The sequence below is a fragment of the Trachurus japonicus genome, chromosome 3 (assembly GCF_045865225.1).
Source record: "Trachurus japonicus isolate A0001 chromosome 3, Traja_1.0".
Taxonomy (NCBI): Eukaryota; Metazoa; Chordata; class Actinopteri; order Carangiformes; family Carangidae; genus Trachurus; species Trachurus japonicus.
In genome coordinates, this window is record NC_140909.1 from 17721860 (window position 1) to 17740335 (window position 18476).

An 18476-nucleotide genomic window follows, 5' to 3' on the forward strand; every position below is an offset into this window, starting at 1 on the left:
GAGAGCAGCCTGAGGCCAAGAAGACAGTGTGGTGGAGAAACTGAAGGGAAGAGAGGAAAATGCCAGAGAAGAGGAGAAGAGATGAGATGAGATGGGAAGCACAAAGGAAATCAGCCACATATAAACAAAGCTTGTGAATATCGTGTACTGTAGAGGAAATGACCGGATCTTCCACTTTTGATGACGATTTCACAGCAGTGTGGAGGGACGGGGTAAAGATCTAGTTTTTCACGCACCACAACACTTTCCCTATATGCTTTATAATAATAATAATAGCCAGGACAATGATGAATGAGACAACAGCACAAAGTGGAAAGAAAATCGTAGGTAAACGTTTGAGTGTCAACATGTTTTAAGAAATAAAGGAAAGTAATCTGAGGCCAGTGTCGGTCCCTCACCTCCATGATGGGGTTGGAAGCCAAGACTTTCTCCTCGACATTGGCCTCGCTGGCGGAGCCGCTGACCGTAGCAAAGTATCTCATGGCGTATTTGGCTGATACCGTCTTTCCTGCTCCAGACTCCCCGCTCACAATGATGGACTGGTTCCGCTCATCCCTGACAGGTTAGAAAAGAAACATAAGAAGACTGTACAGAACTTGTATTGCTGCACTTTTGATTTGATGCTGTGGGGAAAAAATATTGCACATGTTTTTGTTAGATGCAAGGTTTTTTTGGCTTTACATCACTCATTTACATTAGGATTATATCAAACTAGTGCTGAGGTTACAGGTTACCCACGTGTACAAGTATATGAACAAATCGTTAGTTAAACAATAACCAGAGAGTGTGACACACACAATGCCAGGGTTAAGCTCTGAGCAGACAGAACGTGTCATCTGCTGTCATCCACGGACATTTTCAGTGCCCACAAGAAGAGCAGGTGTTCACACACCTTATAAACCCGGCTGCTCCTCTGTGTGTTTCAATATCTCAGCGGGCTGAGCCTCCTCATTAACTACAGCACTCAGAAAAATCCTCATGCTGCCTCCTCCTACTGAGCCACCTTTCTTTGGAATAAACTCCCAGCTGCTAGAGGGGAAGCTAGATCCACTAGTGTCTCAGAAGGCAGGATATTTCATTGAATGACCTCTCACAAGGTTTCATCTCTTTCTATTACACCCTCAGCTTTGATTTCCTACAGAGCTATTGCTGTTGTGGTCTTGTGAAGCCAACTCAGACACTGTATGCCAAAGAGGGATACGGAAACAAGTAAATAAACTTGACATGAGTTATTGGTGTGATGCAACTAAGCTGAGCTTCATGTATCTAGTATTTGCCAGTGGGCCCAAAAGTATTGATATCCCTGCACCTCACTGAAACAATTCTCTGTTCATACTTCACTTTTGTTCTGCATACAAGCAGGGATTTGGTTTGACAGAGACTAAGACATGGAGGTAGTGAAAAGAGCTGAATCCTTGTTCATTCTACAAAGATCCTCTAACAAATGTTTAGAAGTCGAGATAAATGTAGAGACTTATAAAAGCAGATTATTGACCATTTAAATAAGGTAAAGTCCTCATCGAGCTGTTTGGTGTCTTTGTGAGAAACGCTGAACATACAGAATAGAGGAGAGTTGTCTGAGGAGATAAGGAAGAAAATAATTGTCAAGCACAATGAATATACCAAATTGAACAAAGCCATAATCTAAGTCTTTATGACTTAAAGTGGGTGAAGAGGTTAAAATGGAGGAAGACTCCACTTTAGAAAAGAGAAACATTAAAAAAAGAAAATAAATCCTGACTGGACATTGCTAAAATACATGTTGACAATCCACAATGCTTCGGGGAAAACGTCCTCTGAATAGATGAAACAAAACGAAAGCTTTTTGTTGAGTCACATCAGCTCCATGTTCACAGAAGAAAAAGGAAGCTTGGGAGGAAAACAACACCATCCTCACTGTGAAGCATGGAGATCGTTTTATGGGGTTGTGATGCAGCGTTGAAACTTCCTTCTCCAGGCCAGTTAGCCAAAATGTACAATATAAAAACACCCACTAATAGATGAAAAGAGGAAAATACTGGACCGGTCTGAAGTGGCCTGCTATGAGTCTGGATCTTACACTCAACCTGAGAGGATTGGTGCAGGTTACTTAAGAGGAGAAGGATACAGCACCAGCTGAGAAGTTTCATCATGAGCTGCACAAAAACCTATGAAAAGAACCTCGAACCTCAAAAAGACGCACTATATCATAGGTTTGCCATTTTCATTCATTAATTATTGTCGAATCAAATATAACCTGAATCAAAATCTTGTTTTTTCCTTAAACTACTGAACAGACAATAGTGCATTAATAGTTTCAGTTTTGACTTACTTCTGAGAAAAAAAAGTGTTTTTTAAGGTTCATATATTACGTGTATATTAGTGTTTTGATGACATCAATGCCCAGACAGGAGCCGCCATTGGTTGGCTCTTTGAAAGAAACTAGTGTTTAAAGGTGTATTTATAGGTGTGTGTGTGTGTGTGTGTGTGTGTGTGTGTGTGTGTGTGTGTGTGAGCAACAGTGAGACCACCATAAGGCTATTTCTGTCACAGCTCTGACCTACAAACCCTGAAGGGAAAGGGAGGGCTGAGCAACAGGGAGGCTAGAAGGAGAACTACTCAGGTAACACATGCACACACGCAGTCACAAACCTGGCCATCTGTTTGTAAGCCTCCTCGGCCACAGCAAAGATATGTGGGTCCATGTCTCCCATGTTCTGACCGCTGTAGGCATTGATGATGTCTGACCCGTAGATGGGCAGCGTCTCATACGGGTTGATGGCCACCAGGACGATTCCTGTGGCAAAGATAAAAGGCATGAGCTTGGCTGCAGCTGAACTGGGATGCATTTATGCTTCTTTGATAATATACTGGATATTGTATACTGTCTATCAGAATCAAAGAGACCTTTTTTTTTATATACCAACGTAATATAAGCAGGGGAGAAAACAAGAACCTCCAATAGTCACATAAAACATGAAAACAGGTGACTGTTTTTATTGTTGTGGTTCACTGGCCCGTAGCCTTAAAAAAAAAACTAATGATGAAACCTAATTTGCAGTTTAACTTATTTTCTATGGCTTCTTGGCTACACCAAGTCAAAAAAAAGAATTACACTGATCATCCACAACATAAAAGCCTGTTTTTCTGTTATGTCTGATCAGTTTATGTGCATATGGCTCAAATGTATTGTGTATTTTTCAAAATGTATATTTTGACAGCAAAAACACTGGACTAAAACATACAGTAAGTAAAACTGAAAATGTACCATGAAAAATATCTCCCATTTTGCATTCATCATCTTCAATTTGCTGGAAAATGATACACAACTATGCAGTACTAATGAATATCTACAGTCCTCAACTAATAAGGGAAGTTTTATCTGTGAATCTTGATAAGCATACAAATGTTGACTGGCTTTAATAAACAATGCTTTACTTATAGTAACAAAGAAGGTCATTCAAGTTTGCAGACGTCAAAGCAGTGCTTAACTAATTAACCCATAATATCCTCTATTAGCATTATGTATTATGCAACTGATTATTAGAACATATCATTCAAAATAAAAAACTAATAGCAGACATGTAGATGCAGGTGATAGGGACTATGACTAACTCTCAATGCTGGGTTTTTCTTTGCGTTAGGGTCTCACACTAAGACCTGGCTTCATTACATGTGTGGAGTGACTTCCTACCACAATAGGTGTAGATGAGCTTCGAGTCGATGAAGCGGACTTTGAGGTTGTGAAGCACGGCCGGCTCGTGGAGGTAGCTGAGCGCTGTGAGGTCATTCTCGCCCACCAGGATGTCGGGGTTTCGCAGGTAAGGCAGGTTCTTCGTCTTGGGGTCCAGCTTGTGGTCGATGTTCTGGGAGACGAGCAGCGAACCAGAGAGACAAGGGAGAGTTCAAACGGAGACGCAGGACACGGTTTTATGCAATGCACAACACAAAACTATGAATTAGGTGGTGGATCTGACTTTGATCTGTGTTAGGATCCTACAGCACATACTGAGTTGACACCTTTATGCAGCAGCAGAGCATCATGATTTGCACCTGTATCTTCCACAGAGATCATATATATATATATATATATATATATATATATATATAATTAAATGTAAGAACACACATGAAAACCAACTCAATCTGAGAGCAGATTTTAACAGAAACCTGTCCAATGCTAGTATTTTCTGTCAGTATGGTATAAATGCAGTAACCACTAATGTAAAAAACAAAAGCAAACAAGCTGTACAGCGCCAAGATTCACTCACTTACCATATAAAAAAACGTGCTCAACTCTGTTGCTAAAATCCACTCCAGGGTATGAGGACAAATTCCTCCTGGATAAATATCTTCATAATCCTTTACAGGTTTGTCTGTTGTAGCCTCCATGGTTGGTCTGTCTGAGGGCAACTACAGTAACAGCGCTCGGGGCACTATTTAAATGACCACAGATAACACATGTCCACACCCACTAAAAATATGCATACAGTATCCCATAAGTTTTCTGAAAACATCATGAGACAAGCGACTGATTCACCACGGCTCCAGAGAAAAACCATCAGTCACTCAAAGCTGTGCTGGTATTGATTGTGTTTTCGGTTTAGTTGTCCGTGTCGAAACTTTGGCTTCCATGCATTATTATATGCTGCGCATTCTCACATTTTTATACTTTTGACTCCCCTATTAAAAGCATCTCTTTGTCTGGCTGGTGATTGTTTGAAAGCATAATTGATCTGCAAAATGGGAGTCTCTTCGCAACAGGGATTAATTAGATAATCTGATTATTTAACTGTCTCATTAAGTGAGTTATTTTGATGATCTTCAACAACAGCAATCTAGCTCACGTGAACTTTGTGCATCACAAGGCAGCACAATCATCCAAAATTGATTTTCTTTTATCTAAATATGGTTCTGGATTACAATTAATATCCAAAAATATAATGTTGTTTTTAATAGAAAACTGTACAAACATCAATTTTGTTCTTCAAACAATCATTATTTTTATTTTTATTTTATTTTATTTTATTTAGTTTTATTTATTTATTTGGGGGGGGGGCTTCAGGTAATTTGTGATTATCCTCTTAGACACATTGGCTGATGGTGAATAACATTGCCATTATGCAAAGCTAGAAAAGACACAGTATGTGATATTTAGCTCTGCAAATAACCTTGAGCGCTCAAACTGGCATGTGGCCTTGCTTTTAAAAAAATAATAATTGAAAAACTAATTGGAGACATAAAACGATCAGCCAAACATATAGAACATATAGTAACCTCTTTGATGAGTTGCATCTAGTTACATTTACATATGATCACATGAATATTTAATCAGTTACATATGATCACATGAATATTAAGTCACAGGGGGCAATATGACAAATGCATTTGCTCCATGTCTGCATTAATTAGCAGGAGTGTTTATATATGATTGCTAGAGGTAAGAAATATGTACTGGTAGCTGTTTGTATTCCAAGAGCTGGGAATTCAATCCACTGCTATACATCTGAAATGCTCCTTGGGGCATCTTTGCAACCGGGTCTCATCTGTGGGGAGTGCTAATGGTAAAACCAATACCCACTAATGAGATGCTGTGCTTTCAAGCGTCTTTGTGGCAGAGAGAGCGAGACAGAGGAAGCAACAAAAAGAGCTAAGAGGAAGAAAAAGCAGACTGATTCCTCCTCATCCCCCCTTTCTCTCCTCCATTCATCCTCACCGTTCCATCCTCCAACATGAGCTGCAGGGAGGCGTCGCCATTTTTGTAGTCCTTAGTGAGCTCGGCAGACTTCCACACCTCCTCTGCATCGGGGATCCACACTCGAGCACACTGACAAACAAAAGGAAAAGAATAATTGGGTTAAAAACAGACATTTATCCAGTTAAAGGACTTAAAAATATAAAGTACCCAAAGTGTTTGTTCTGTATGCTAATGATTACTCCATCCATATGAAAACTATATCTCTCTTCCCTTCTCAAATTCAAAGCAGCCTGGGGTTAAGGAGCATCAATTGAAGATCCTGTTTGAGTGAACTTTGCTGTACCTCACTTCAGCTAAAACCTTTCTTAGAAGAAGGATGATAGGAGAGTTACTTATACTGGTTTCCTCTATTGGTTAAAACAGTATGACCTCAGAGAAAACACTGGGCTCTGTGTTTCCACGGTCATGAGCACATGGCTCATAATCGTCAGTGAAGTTGTGGGAACACACCAATTGACCAAATATTAGCCAATAACCACTGAAACAGGCAGTTGTGGATATAGTCGCCTCTCTCACACGGACACACGCTGCTGTATAACTGTCTGTCTTCAGGCCTTCAGGGCTTGTGACTGGAGGGAATCAGCTGATCGCAGACAACAATCACCACTACCGGTCACATGGCTAAGGAATCCAGTTCACAGACGTAAGTCGCACACACACACACATATACATGAAAGTACTAATATAAAAATATCCTAAATACCCTTTTTTGTCTTTATTAAAACCATTATGTAGGACACACTAAGTCTGAGAGTACAAACCACCCCACATTTACGCCCACACCTCAACAAATCACTACAGGATTTACACTCTAAAACCTTTATGTGTTATAATCTTAACACGAAAGAGGATTTTCGCTTTACTGAGCCTCGTTTTATTTCAAATACTTACAAATACACCAGAGGTGGAGTAAACTCCTGACTACAGACATGTTTAAATGACATCTGCCTCATGAAGACTTGGGTAACCAAAGCACATGACGATGAGCTCAGAGTCTTTCTGGACGACCAATGATTTCATTGCCTCTTTTGACGTTACATAAACTGCTGATGACAATTTTGCAGAGTCGAGAGGGAGAAAGGTCTCATTGTAGTGAGAACCTAGTTAAATTAGCGCGCCGCTCCACTACCGATCATCTGAATCATGACATCATGGTCACACAAAACCACAACCTCCCTGCCTACCTCCATCTGTCTGTCTGTCTGTCTGTTCTTTTTGTGAGCAAATGAAATAATACAGAAATAAAATAAAAACAACAGATTTACATCTTTATTCAGGCAGATGTGTCTGCTAATACTGCAGTGTAGTAAAAATGCTGTTTTAATATTCTATCATCTGCAATTACCATAGTGCCTTAATAAGAGTACTGTAAAGTGTTATTCACATATTTTTCTTCAAAGCCCCACCACCATAAAACCCTCTGTCTGTCCCATTTTGTCAGATTTTTTTCTTTCTCTAATCCTTTTCTGTCTCCACCCCTGCAGGAACACCAAACAGAGCCATCAGTGTGGTTAGGTAGTGCTGTGCAGTGTGGTTAAAGTTTGCCTCTTAGTGACAGTGTCTGAGGATCAATTTCATTTAAAAACATAAATTAAAAACACCAGAAATCAATCAGTTAAAGATGATTTGAGTATGTTGTAATGCTGTGTGTGTGTGGGAGAGAGGGAAGTGGAGAGAGAGAAAGCTGGAGATCAACTGAAACTGGGTTATTAAAGCTGTAGGCTACAAAGACAGAAAAATGAAGCAGTGATAAAAACTGGAAACTTTATCCAACCTGTTCTTTTTTCTGAAGACAAACATTTTTGATAAGAGAAGACCAAAACAATTTACAAGTGAAAGATAAACTTCTCTCTGTACGTTGGGAGCTCACGTCACGGCACGACAAAAGTATGTGTTGACTGGCTTATTTTTCTGTCGGAGACTTGTGCACACATGGCTTTCAGGAAATGAGAAAATAAGTGCTGTGTTGCTTTTATTTTGCGTGAATGGAATAGATTGCAGAAAGAGCAAAGCAAAACAAAGTGAGACAGACAGATGAGTAGAAGTTTAAAATAAAATAAGCAAAGAGAGAGTTTTAACATTCAGACATCATTGTGAAGCATCTTCATTAAGCAGAGGCCCATAAGGAGATTCATAGAAATAGAGGGTGATCCCTTAAAAATACACTTCATTGCGACAACTTGGAGAAATGTTGGCAGGTGGGACGCACAACTGAGAAACCAGCGGTGGATGCCAGAGAAAAACAGTGTGCTGTCTGTTCATGTTGTCAGAGTTTGACCGATGTTGCAAGATCTTAAACTCAAGAGCAGGATCTGGGTCTGAGTTTAGAGTTATTTTAGCAGAGAGCTATGAAGAGATTAGCCCAGTGTTTCAACCCTAGATGCCAAACGTCAATGCATGAATGAGCAGGATCTTCCTCGGTGACTGACGCCTCATTCACGGAAACACGACGGGGATTGGAAACACGTGAGTAGCACACGAGGAGCGTTTCAGATCTGAAGGACAGACTGGCAGACTTGCGATGATTGACTGGCATCAAGCGATGGTTTGAAGAAGGCAAGCAGAAAAAATATTAGTAGGTTATGAATATGATTGCATGTGGATTTTGAATTAAGGGATAACAATGTGGGGAAGTGGAAGTGACAGAAACTCCCTGTTATCAGCCCAGCATGATCAAACCACAGGTCACAGCCTCACACCTGTTCAACACAAACACTCACACCTACGGTAACCATCATGTCAAATATCCTCCTCATCAGACGCCTTTTACCCCCCAGTTACGATGGACTGAGTCAACTGTGAGGCATTTTCTAATTAAGACGTTTTCTGTCATTAACAGTTTCACAAGCCAGTAAAGAAATAAATCTCTGCAACAAACAGCAACAGGAAGAACTTTCTTATTAACACTGACAAGTTACTGCCACCATATCCCCAATTAACAGTTTTAAAAAAAGATCTGGTTGAGAGAGTATTTACAAAAGTTACAAAATCAGATAATATACCATGGGCCCATTGCTTTCAACTATTAAGAACCAATTACTTCTTGTTCGTAGTATCTGGTGTTATGAGAAACACAGACTCTTGTTTCAATATTTGGCCCAATGCAAAGCTGATCAGGGAGAAGGCAATACAACTAATATGATCCCTAATAAGATGATTTTTGAACAACTTGAAAAAAAGCTCTGTAGCCTATATGTTACATTTATTTATAATTACAACATAGCCTAGATGGCTGCCTCCTCTATCCTCATCCCACCATTTTGTAAGTTGTTTCACCTTTTTGGTCCCTGCAGGAGACTGTACCAGCAGCCAGCCTCCTAGCAACACAGAGAGAGAGGGAGACATGGAGGGAGGCAGGGAGGCAGGGAGGAGGAGGAAGACTGAGGCTAAAAATAGCTGTGGTGGTGAGTTTTGAGCAGTATCACACCTCACAGAGACATCACTGCATTACTGAGCGCACTTCCTGCTCCTGATAATCATCCTAACACACACACACACACACACACACACACACACACACACACACACTTTCACACATCACTAAGTGTCAAACACGATTATCCTGAATTAGTTAACACTGAAATATGCTGCCAATCAGCACCTTTCTTTCTCTTCACACTTGGGACCAAAACACAGCTACATGGATAGGTGTGTGTGTGTGTGTGTGTGTGTGTGTGTGTGTGTGTGTGTGTGTGTGTGTGTGTGTGTGTGTGTGTGTGTGTGTGTGTGTGAAAAGGGGCCAAAAAGATACAGAGCGCAATGCAATGCAGCTGCAGAGGCAATGAATCATATTTATAGACACACCAAATTCCCCTGGGTTGAGAAAACAGAGGAGAGATGAAGGATGAAACTCTACCACAGACACACACACACACACACACACACACACATTAAAACGCTTCAAGGACGTCATTCTCCGCCATGAAACACAAGCTGGAAACGAGGAGCATCTGGGAGCTGCAGACAAAAATGTTGATGAGTCAGAGCGCAGCCTTACAGTCCGTCTGCCGTACAGAGGGACGGATGATGGATCAGGCTGGTGTGCTATGAATGACATCACGCGTGACATCAAATATCACATGACCCAAACAGTTGCGTGCACACGCTGCTCAGCATGTGAATGAGAGCAGCCAATGAGAGAATTTCAATTTCATTCCATGCTTTCGTTATTTGTTGATCAACTTGTGCAGTGCTGAAGTAGGTTTGCCAGATACGACATTCACTATATGCGGAGAATGCACAGAAACAATGCAACACCTTCAGCTCTGCACTGCAGCCAGTCAGTGACAGATGCTCTTTAAATGAATGGTGACATATTCATTGCATTCAGTGTGATCCCGATTCCCGCCCAGAACCAATAACTAATTGCTTGTCTTTCACTCAAGGAGCAGGCAGTGACAAACCAGCAGAGAGACTTATGATGTGGTTATTACACTGATTGAAGAACTACTCAACTTGCAATTTGCCACGAGACTTCCCTCAGTTCTGTTTCTTCACATAATTACCAGATTTAAAAAAAAAAATGAATGATCAAATTTAAAAAGCAGTAGAGGCCAAAATGATTACTAAGGCCACCCCAACTGTGAATGGCTGCTGATCAGAACTGGCTGATTTTCATTTTTCTTCTAGTCACCTTACAACCAATCACCTGTGGTTAATGCTCTGGTGTCTGCTGCTGCTGAGAGAAGCTCTGTCTGCTGTGTAGTGTTAGTCCTGCTTCCCACCAGGCCACTGAAACAATGGGCTGTGTGGAACTTTTGCAAAGTGTGCAACTGCAAGAGTGACATAACATGACATGTGCAATGCATGCTGAGAATCATGAGTATTGGTCATGCATTGGCCAATACACTCAATGATGATCAATGACAGTTCTTTGCATTTCTTTAACTATGATAGTATAATTCTACAAACAAACCAGCACTTTACCTAAGCACATCTCTACCTTGCACTTCACATCAGAAGTAGCCGGTTGGAATGTCTATTCATCTTCTATGTATTGTTTATGTTGTATAGATGTTACTATTTTTATTGTATTGGGGTCTGGACGTGTGAATTTGTGTTCTATGTAATGGACTACAGATGGAAATTAACTTTTTGCTAAATCTGGTACACACATTTTTAGATTCTCTTGTTTAATGTGTGTGTACACTGTCCATAAACTTAATAAATACATAAATAAAATGACACTATCAAAGGCAAAAAAGAAAATCACCACTGTCGTGGTGGCATATTAGAATTCAAACAGCAATGGGCATTATATAGGACCCAAATATCTCTTGTCTTTTATATACCTCTACCAGAGTCCAAAAACAAGTGGTAAAAAGCATCCAGTTCGACTCAGAGAACTAAATGTTTCTTTTACAGTAGCTATCAGCAGGGCAGATCACAGCCGGCAGTGGCTGCTCCTCAAGACACAAGGCTGGGCCGATGCTTATCCTGGTTTAACTGAGACAAAGGATCAGGACCTGATTAGACTAACTCAGGGTTTAACACTGGCTAATCTTATTCCAGTCAACTACACGGCAATTTCATTACATTAACATATGGCTACAGGCTACCACTACTGCAACTGCCACTGACTTACACCATTGCAAAAGCTTCTCCGTTTGGTAATGCACCAAAAGCAGAAACATTGACCATGGGATACTGTAGACATCCCAAAGTAGAAGAACCACTATGGATGCATTTACATTAATAAAAGATGCAGTTTAAAACTGTGTACCACAGCTTGGTGCTCAAAGATGGTTATAATTCCTGATCCTGAATATAAAGAACAACTGCACATATGGTCTTTCTGATGATACAATTGTCACATTTTTCCATGCAGATGCCCTGAATGTCTTTTTCAAAGTTCACCTATGCCTGCTGCTGGAGGACATTGGAGGACACAGAGATGAGGGCATTGCAAGAGTGTGTGTGTGTGCACACAGTGTACTTTTTGTGCATGCAGTGTGTATGTGCATGCATGCTGGGGGTATAGGGCTGTAACTGCAGGGCAAGGCATCCAGGAGAAGTGTTTACAAATCTGCACAAAGTCAACAGCAGATTAGAGAGACTTCACCCTGCTAATACTGAGCTCTGAGCTTTCACTCTCGGACTCGAGTCCCCCTGGCCTGGTGTGCCTTCTCTGAACCCTCGCAGGGTTTTATCCTACTTATCAAACCTAACGCTGCCTAAATAAATACTTATCACACCACTTTCATTTGGGGTCCAGTTTACCTTTAAACTTGTGTCATTTCAGCACTGATTCCCGATTGCATCTGCATCAAACTGCCACATTTCTAATTATAACTGCAAAAATTAAATTGGGTCAAAATATGGCTTTGCAAGTTATCCATGTAGCTAAATATTCCTCAAGAAGAGGAGGCCGGTCTATCAAGTGTTCTTGTGGAAGAATGAAAGGAATATAGAGATGGGCACATCATAAAAGTGAATCAGGTGGAAATAGATGAAAACCTTCACACAGTACAGTAGAGAGTGGTAGAGCCGACCATCTGGACCTCTGCAGAGGAAAAGTGTTTTGCCTACATATTCTCAGTAAAGCCGTGAATGGAGTCCCAGACTGCAGAAGCCTCGTCACATGATACCGCTCATGTGAGAATCTGCTGTTTTTCTGCTCAGCTGGGCAGACGCAGCATGACGCCAAGTTTCACAGACCTCGACCCCGGGTGGAGAGTTTGGTAGGAAAGACCCTCGACTGTCTTCCCTCTATACGCCCAGCGGTGTTCCCAAACTACACTATTGGCACCACTAGCGTGCCAATGTCCAGAGATTGCCAGGGATCAGAGTCTCTTACTAAGACGCTGTGATGCTGCCCAGCACCTAATCACATTAGTTTAATCAGAGCTGATTCCTTCACTTGTGTACATTATATCAGGGTGGGAGAATGCAAGACTGTGAAGTCAGCACGCAGTGGAGCTCTTGGGTTCACAGCAGATAATAGCTCTAAATCTTGATATCAGACACTATGGTCAAACCTTTGCTTCAATGCTGCAGATCTAATACAACACCAACACCCTACAGCGCGCCTTAGAAAAGAGATTTCTGTCATCGGTAAGTGTATGGCAAATAGTATCAGTCAACAGAAGATCATACTCCTTCTCTACGGGAGCCAACTGGGATGTCAGCCCTCTGCAGCACAAACATGCAGCCCTGCTGTACCTAGATGAACGGGTGAGAAACTGGTTAAGGCTTCCCTCTGATTTAATTCTGACAATCTGAAACAAAGATTGTGTTGTTACTTAGATTGAGGCAAAATCCGATTTGCTTGTAATTGAGCTTTTACAGCCTTTCTGATTTCAGTGGTATAACTATTTTCTACAGAGGTGAGTTAAGAAACAAGGGTGTGTCAGGACTGGGGCCCCATGTTCCCCCAGTAGAGAGACACTACACTACGGTCAAGACCAGAACTTAAGAGACCGCTCAATGAATAACTGCATAGACGCTAAAAAGGCAAATAAATCGCTCCTTATTCAACTGATCAGCCAGTTTAATTAGATTATTCATCTTCACATATTACATATCTACTTGTACTACTACTCAATGAATGGAGAGATGGGGTGGTGAGTCAATTCTTAAAAAAACAAAGAAGCAAAAACTTACTTCGACAAACATAAACTCCAACTCCCGGTTCATCTTCTCGTCTCTCTTATCGAGGCTCTAGCTCATGCTGCGAGTCTGCTGGTTCTCTGGAGGCCTCCAGCCACACACGCCACAAGACCAGACACTAACTGATCGAGCGCCGCTGAGCTCCAGAGCTTGCTGGTGGATGAAACCTTCCCATTGTGTCTGCAGACACACAAGCGGCGTTCACTGACGTTCCCCGAAAGTTGCTCACCCTGTGACAGCTGACTGGCCGTCCCTGCTGTCTATCACATATCCGGGCTTCCTTCCTGCGATCACATGAGTCCTGAAGCAGACAGACTCTTGGAGCAAACAAACAGGACTTTCCCACAAACCACTGCCCCGGCTCCACACAACGACTGACAGACAAATAGACAAGCAGTAAAAAAAAAAAAAAAAAAAAAAAAAAAACCTGAATCTTCTTCCTACACACACAATTAAAAGTGTGCCACTGTCTCAGAAGTATATTTGTGTAACATTAACATCAATTTCTAATTTCTGGAACTTTTTTTTTCTTTTTCTCTGTTTGCATCATTGCATAACGATGACAGCGGTTTCAGTTGCTTGACCAACATGTTGAAATATGCTAAAGCCGTGTGTCTCAGATCATCTCAGGGAGTAAATAACCGATACTGAAACACTAAATACAGATATGAGAAAACTATTATTGTCATAAACTCGCAGCGTAACTCTCTGTCCGTCTACCTCGGTGTGTCTGTCTGCGTTGAACAGGCGATGACCACATGCCAGAGCATATACAACATGACTGCGCAATTACTTTAACCAGGTTATGCCAGTAATCTAATGCACATGCTCTAAATTAGGGAAAGAAGAGAAAAAAATAAATCATTGGTGTTAGATAGTGTAAAGTTCTCCACCTGGTGCAGCTGAGATGACACCTACAGTGCACAAAGCGTGTCTGTTCTGATTGTTGACATTCCTATATGAAATGAAATTTATACATACATAAAATTGGGTTTGGTCTCCTGAGAATGCTGCCTTTTGTTCTGTATATAGGGGACTGTCATGAGGTCATGCAATGTCTGTTTACAAATATAATTGTAGTGGTGTAACACTTGAAAAAATGACATAAGTGATTAGTGTGGGGTGAGGTAACACCGGCTTTGACTTATCCCTCCTTCAACCCATTAATTTAAACATTTATATATATATTTTTTTGTTTTGCTGAATCACTAGTTGGACAGTCAAACATACATATCATCATCTTGTCTTCATTCATGAATAACACAGACTGCTCACTAACGGTCAAGCATACTGTGCTTTTGGCAACACCCCAACTAGTGATGTAGCAGCATGTGTTTTCCTCTCATTCAGGTCGGTCATGGAAACTCTCACTGTGTGACCTTTGATGTGACACGTACGAACATGATAGGTAAGTGTTTTATGAGAATATAAACACACTGTTTACTCATACAGAAATTTTAATTGTTCAACAATTATCTTTCTAATTTCTGTGCAGTAAATATGAAGACGGAGCCGAGCCGACCATCACATCTAATTCTTGGCAAGAGAGCATATACCAGACCGTGCTCCTGATCATGGTGAGCACAGGTCATTAGTTTCTCACCACCAGCTGCTTTACAACCACAACCACAGCTGGATTCAAGTCACTGACCTCTGAAAGGCTCTGCTCTGCATCACCTACACATAACTGTTGTGGAATAGCAAATCTATAGAAGCGATATAGTTTCTATTGAGCCTGGCCATCTGTGGGTCGTCTAATGGGGCATCACTTCACTTCCTTGTTTCACAGCACCGTTTCACCACCTCTGACCATAGCTTTGATTTTTTTTGTTACTTGCTAAAGTGGATGGAACAGACCGACTTTCACCTCTGACTCACCTCTCTTTATACTGGTGCTCAGGTCAGACTGGATCCAAACAGAGAGTGAAGCAGAATCTGATGCTGTGTGGTGTGTGTGTTAACCAAGCAGCTCGGACCCACTCAATACGCTTCTATAAAGCTGACTCATACACACAAAGGGCAGAGTGTTTTCCACCCCTGCACTGGAAAAGTAAATCACAGAAAAGGGTCTGACATCAGAGGCTGACTTCTAAAACAGACTCTACCATTCAAAGTAGAAACCAGTTTTAAGTTTCCCAGCCACATTGACGTATTGAAAGTTATCCCCTATTCATTTACAATTAAAACCATTTAACACTCAACAAGATTCTTATGGAATAAAATGATCAAATTGAAAGGTGGTAACGAGCCAAACCCTGTTGGCAGAGGCAACAAATTCAGCAGCTTCAGCCAACATCAACTGGAACTCAGCAGTGGCTACATGGAAGCAGGCAGAGGTCCATATATATATACAGTATATATACTTTAATTTGTGATGCAACCAAGTGGCAACCAAGAGCTGCTATCATTATAAATGAATCAAAGTCTCATTTATCATTTCATAAGCACAACTTTTATCAGTCATTGATCTCACACTTGGTACATTTGGTAAAGAGAGAAAGCTAGAACAGAATATCAAAAGATGACAAGAAAAAAAGGTAATTGCAAAAATGATCGTATGCCAAAGATTATGTCCTTTTGTTTACCTGACAGCTCGAAAAAACACAAATATTAACTAATTTAAGAAGTCACAACCTGTGAACTTAAAGGGACAACGAGGAGTTTTGGAAAAGCGAAGCGTTTTCACACTACATTTATGAGCCTCCGCGCACACCGTAAAATTCTTTTGACCGGCGCAAGACGGACTCATGTTTTCAATTATCAATAATTAAAGTCAGAGGTTCAAAGAGGTTCACATACCGTCGTAGTTCCGACCATAAACGGCGATTCAGCTACGTTATTCTCATGACTCGTTGCGAAACTGAAAGTAAAGAAACGCTGGTCGGCTCGACCAGCATCTCCGCCACCACTAATAGTAGCCTAACAAAATAACGATAGAGACAGAGTGATATATTTATCGAAAATGGGCCCATTAACAAGTGTGGGTAGCGGAGATTCATCCACATTAGCGTGAAACTTTTTTATAACCGATTAGAAACTCCTCGTTGTCCCTTTAAGGCATTTCTGCACTGAAAAATCACTTCAATCAACCAGCTGTTGTCTGTTCATGTCAATTTCCTGTCAAACAACACTCAGTTTGGGTTTTGTCTTTTGTTAACCTCTCTGCTTAAAGGTCAGGGTCAGCCCATGAGCTGACAACACCAAGTGTCACACAGGGTTCAAATCTGTGTCATCTGCTTAAAAGACATCTTTGTTGACATGTTGTGTATGGTTATTAAGACAGTAGAGGCTTGGGTGGTGGTGGTGGTGGTGGTGGGGGGGGGGCTTCCATAAACACAAATGGCACAAATTTACATATAAAAGTATTGGTGTTTGGTACATATTTAGAGGCAATTGTCACTATTGTCATGTTTTCCCTCCAGCACAACAGTTATTCAAGCTGAACACACCAGCTGTCAAAGAGGGAGAGGGGTGGGTGACTCATCTCCCTCCCCACACACACACACACACACATACACACACACACACACACAGACAAGATTTTCAATTTCTATATCTACAGGCTTACTATTATTATAGATATACTAGTTTCAGCTGCACAACAACACTTATGACCTTGTGAGTCTTCATTATGCTCAGCAGTAGCAGCAGTCGAGGCTCTGTGCAGCCACACTGAGGCTTTAGGGCCTCGGCTGCTCTTATTATCCTGGATGCTAAGAGGAAGGATGCTACACCATCCGGATGCTGCGATCGACGCAGCAGCAGCAGCAGCAGCATCTCTCAGCTGATATAGGCTACCCAACCTGAAGCAAGGACCCACTGTGCTCACATCCCAAAACACCCGTCTCAGACAACAGAGACGAGTCACAACAATGATGTGGAAGACTAATACAAAGCCGTGCAGATCTATGCACAGGTTGGAGCTGAAGCCAAACATGATGGTTTTATCAAGCGTATAAAAAAAAAACACAGCCTCCATGATGGCTGGCACCGCCTTTGCGATCATCCCAACCTCCCCCCTTAGCTACCAGTGTGGGGAAGGGGGAGGAGGGGGAGGTGATGTAAAATATGAAGGCCTGAGAGGAAATTTTTGGAGATTTTTGTTTTGGTAAAAAAAAAAAAAAAAACAAGGCGATAGATAAAAGATCAATAAATCTGATTTTCTATCATCTTCGTGTAAGGGAAGGAGAGAGGAGAGAGAGAGGAGGGAGGGAGGGGGTGACGAGTCTCTGTCGCATCTGTAAACGTTGTCTTATTGTCGGCTGCTGCTGCTGCTGCTGCTGCTCCCCCATCACAGAGCTGACCCAGCATCTCTCTGCTCTGCTCACACACACACACCGACCTCATTTTAAACATTTCACACTAAATTTCATTCATTTCCAGCCGCTGCTGACACGACACGAAGCTGCAGGCTATCACGCCAAGTAGGACACACTAAAACAACAACAACAACCTCTCCCTTTGTTGGAAATGTATCGTCCTAAAGCATTTAGGACCCGCGGCTAAAAGCTGTATTTATTAGTCGTTGTGCTAACAGCAGCAGCAGCAGCCGAGCCGAGCCGAGCCGAGCCGAGCTGCAGCGGGTTTACCTTTGTGTACAGCTCCGACGCTGCCATGACGATGAGTCGCTACGTCCTCTCTCCAATCTGGGCTGAAGCTCCGCACGAGACCCGCTGAGTGTGCTCATGAATCGGAGAAAGGAGGAGGAGGAAGGGGGGAGAGAGAGAGAGAGAGAGAGAGAAATCCTCCTCGGTAGCAGACTCAAGGTGAAGATGTGTCTCTTATCGCCATCATAACCTGAAAAGCGTGTGGCTGCTGCTGCTGCTGCTGCTGCTGAGGTTTCGGTGTCTCACTTTGCATTCTGGGTATGAGATGGATGAAATGATTCAGCCAAACACGGAGGGCTGCTCCTGCTGCTCCTGCTGCTGCCGCTGCTGCTGCTGTCGCCTGGGAAACTGCGCCCCCAGGTGGTAAGGACCTTGTATTACACCAACAAAAGGATTGATTTGTTTGTTCTCACGCCAAACAATAAAAGGCTAGTTCTTGGGAGGAAAAAAAAACTCCTCATCATCTATATTTTTCTTTTGGCAACAAAGCTTCTTGTTCTCTTAAGCAGTGGTTTATTTTATTC

General features: G+C 41.8%; 1 protein-coding gene across 6 annotated transcripts in view; it reads right to left on the reverse strand.

Moving 5' to 3' along the window:
- The window catches only part of myo5aa (myosin VAa), a 53309-nt gene extending 35050 nt beyond the window's left edge, over positions 1 to 18259 (reverse strand). For 3 of the 6 annotated variants that reach the window (XM_085764859.1, XM_085764839.1, XM_085764815.1), the window contains exons 1-5: positions 13340 to 13530; positions 5696 to 5806; positions 3674 to 3845; positions 2632 to 2776; positions 399 to 555 (exon numbers count right to left, since the gene is read on the reverse strand). In XM_085764859.1, the coding sequence (XP_085620985.1) occupies positions 399 to 555; positions 2632 to 2776; positions 3674 to 3845; positions 5696 to 5806; positions 13340 to 13372 (618 nt within the window). In that variant the 5' untranslated portion in view covers positions 13373 to 13530. Of the gene's footprint in view, positions 1 to 398; positions 556 to 2631; positions 2777 to 3673; positions 3846 to 5695; positions 5807 to 13339; positions 13531 to 17934 lie in introns of those variants that run through there. The other 3 variants (XM_085764866.1, XM_085764850.1, XM_085764826.1) reach the window with 3 other exon arrangements.
- Positions 18260 to 18476: the final 217 nt, after the last annotated feature.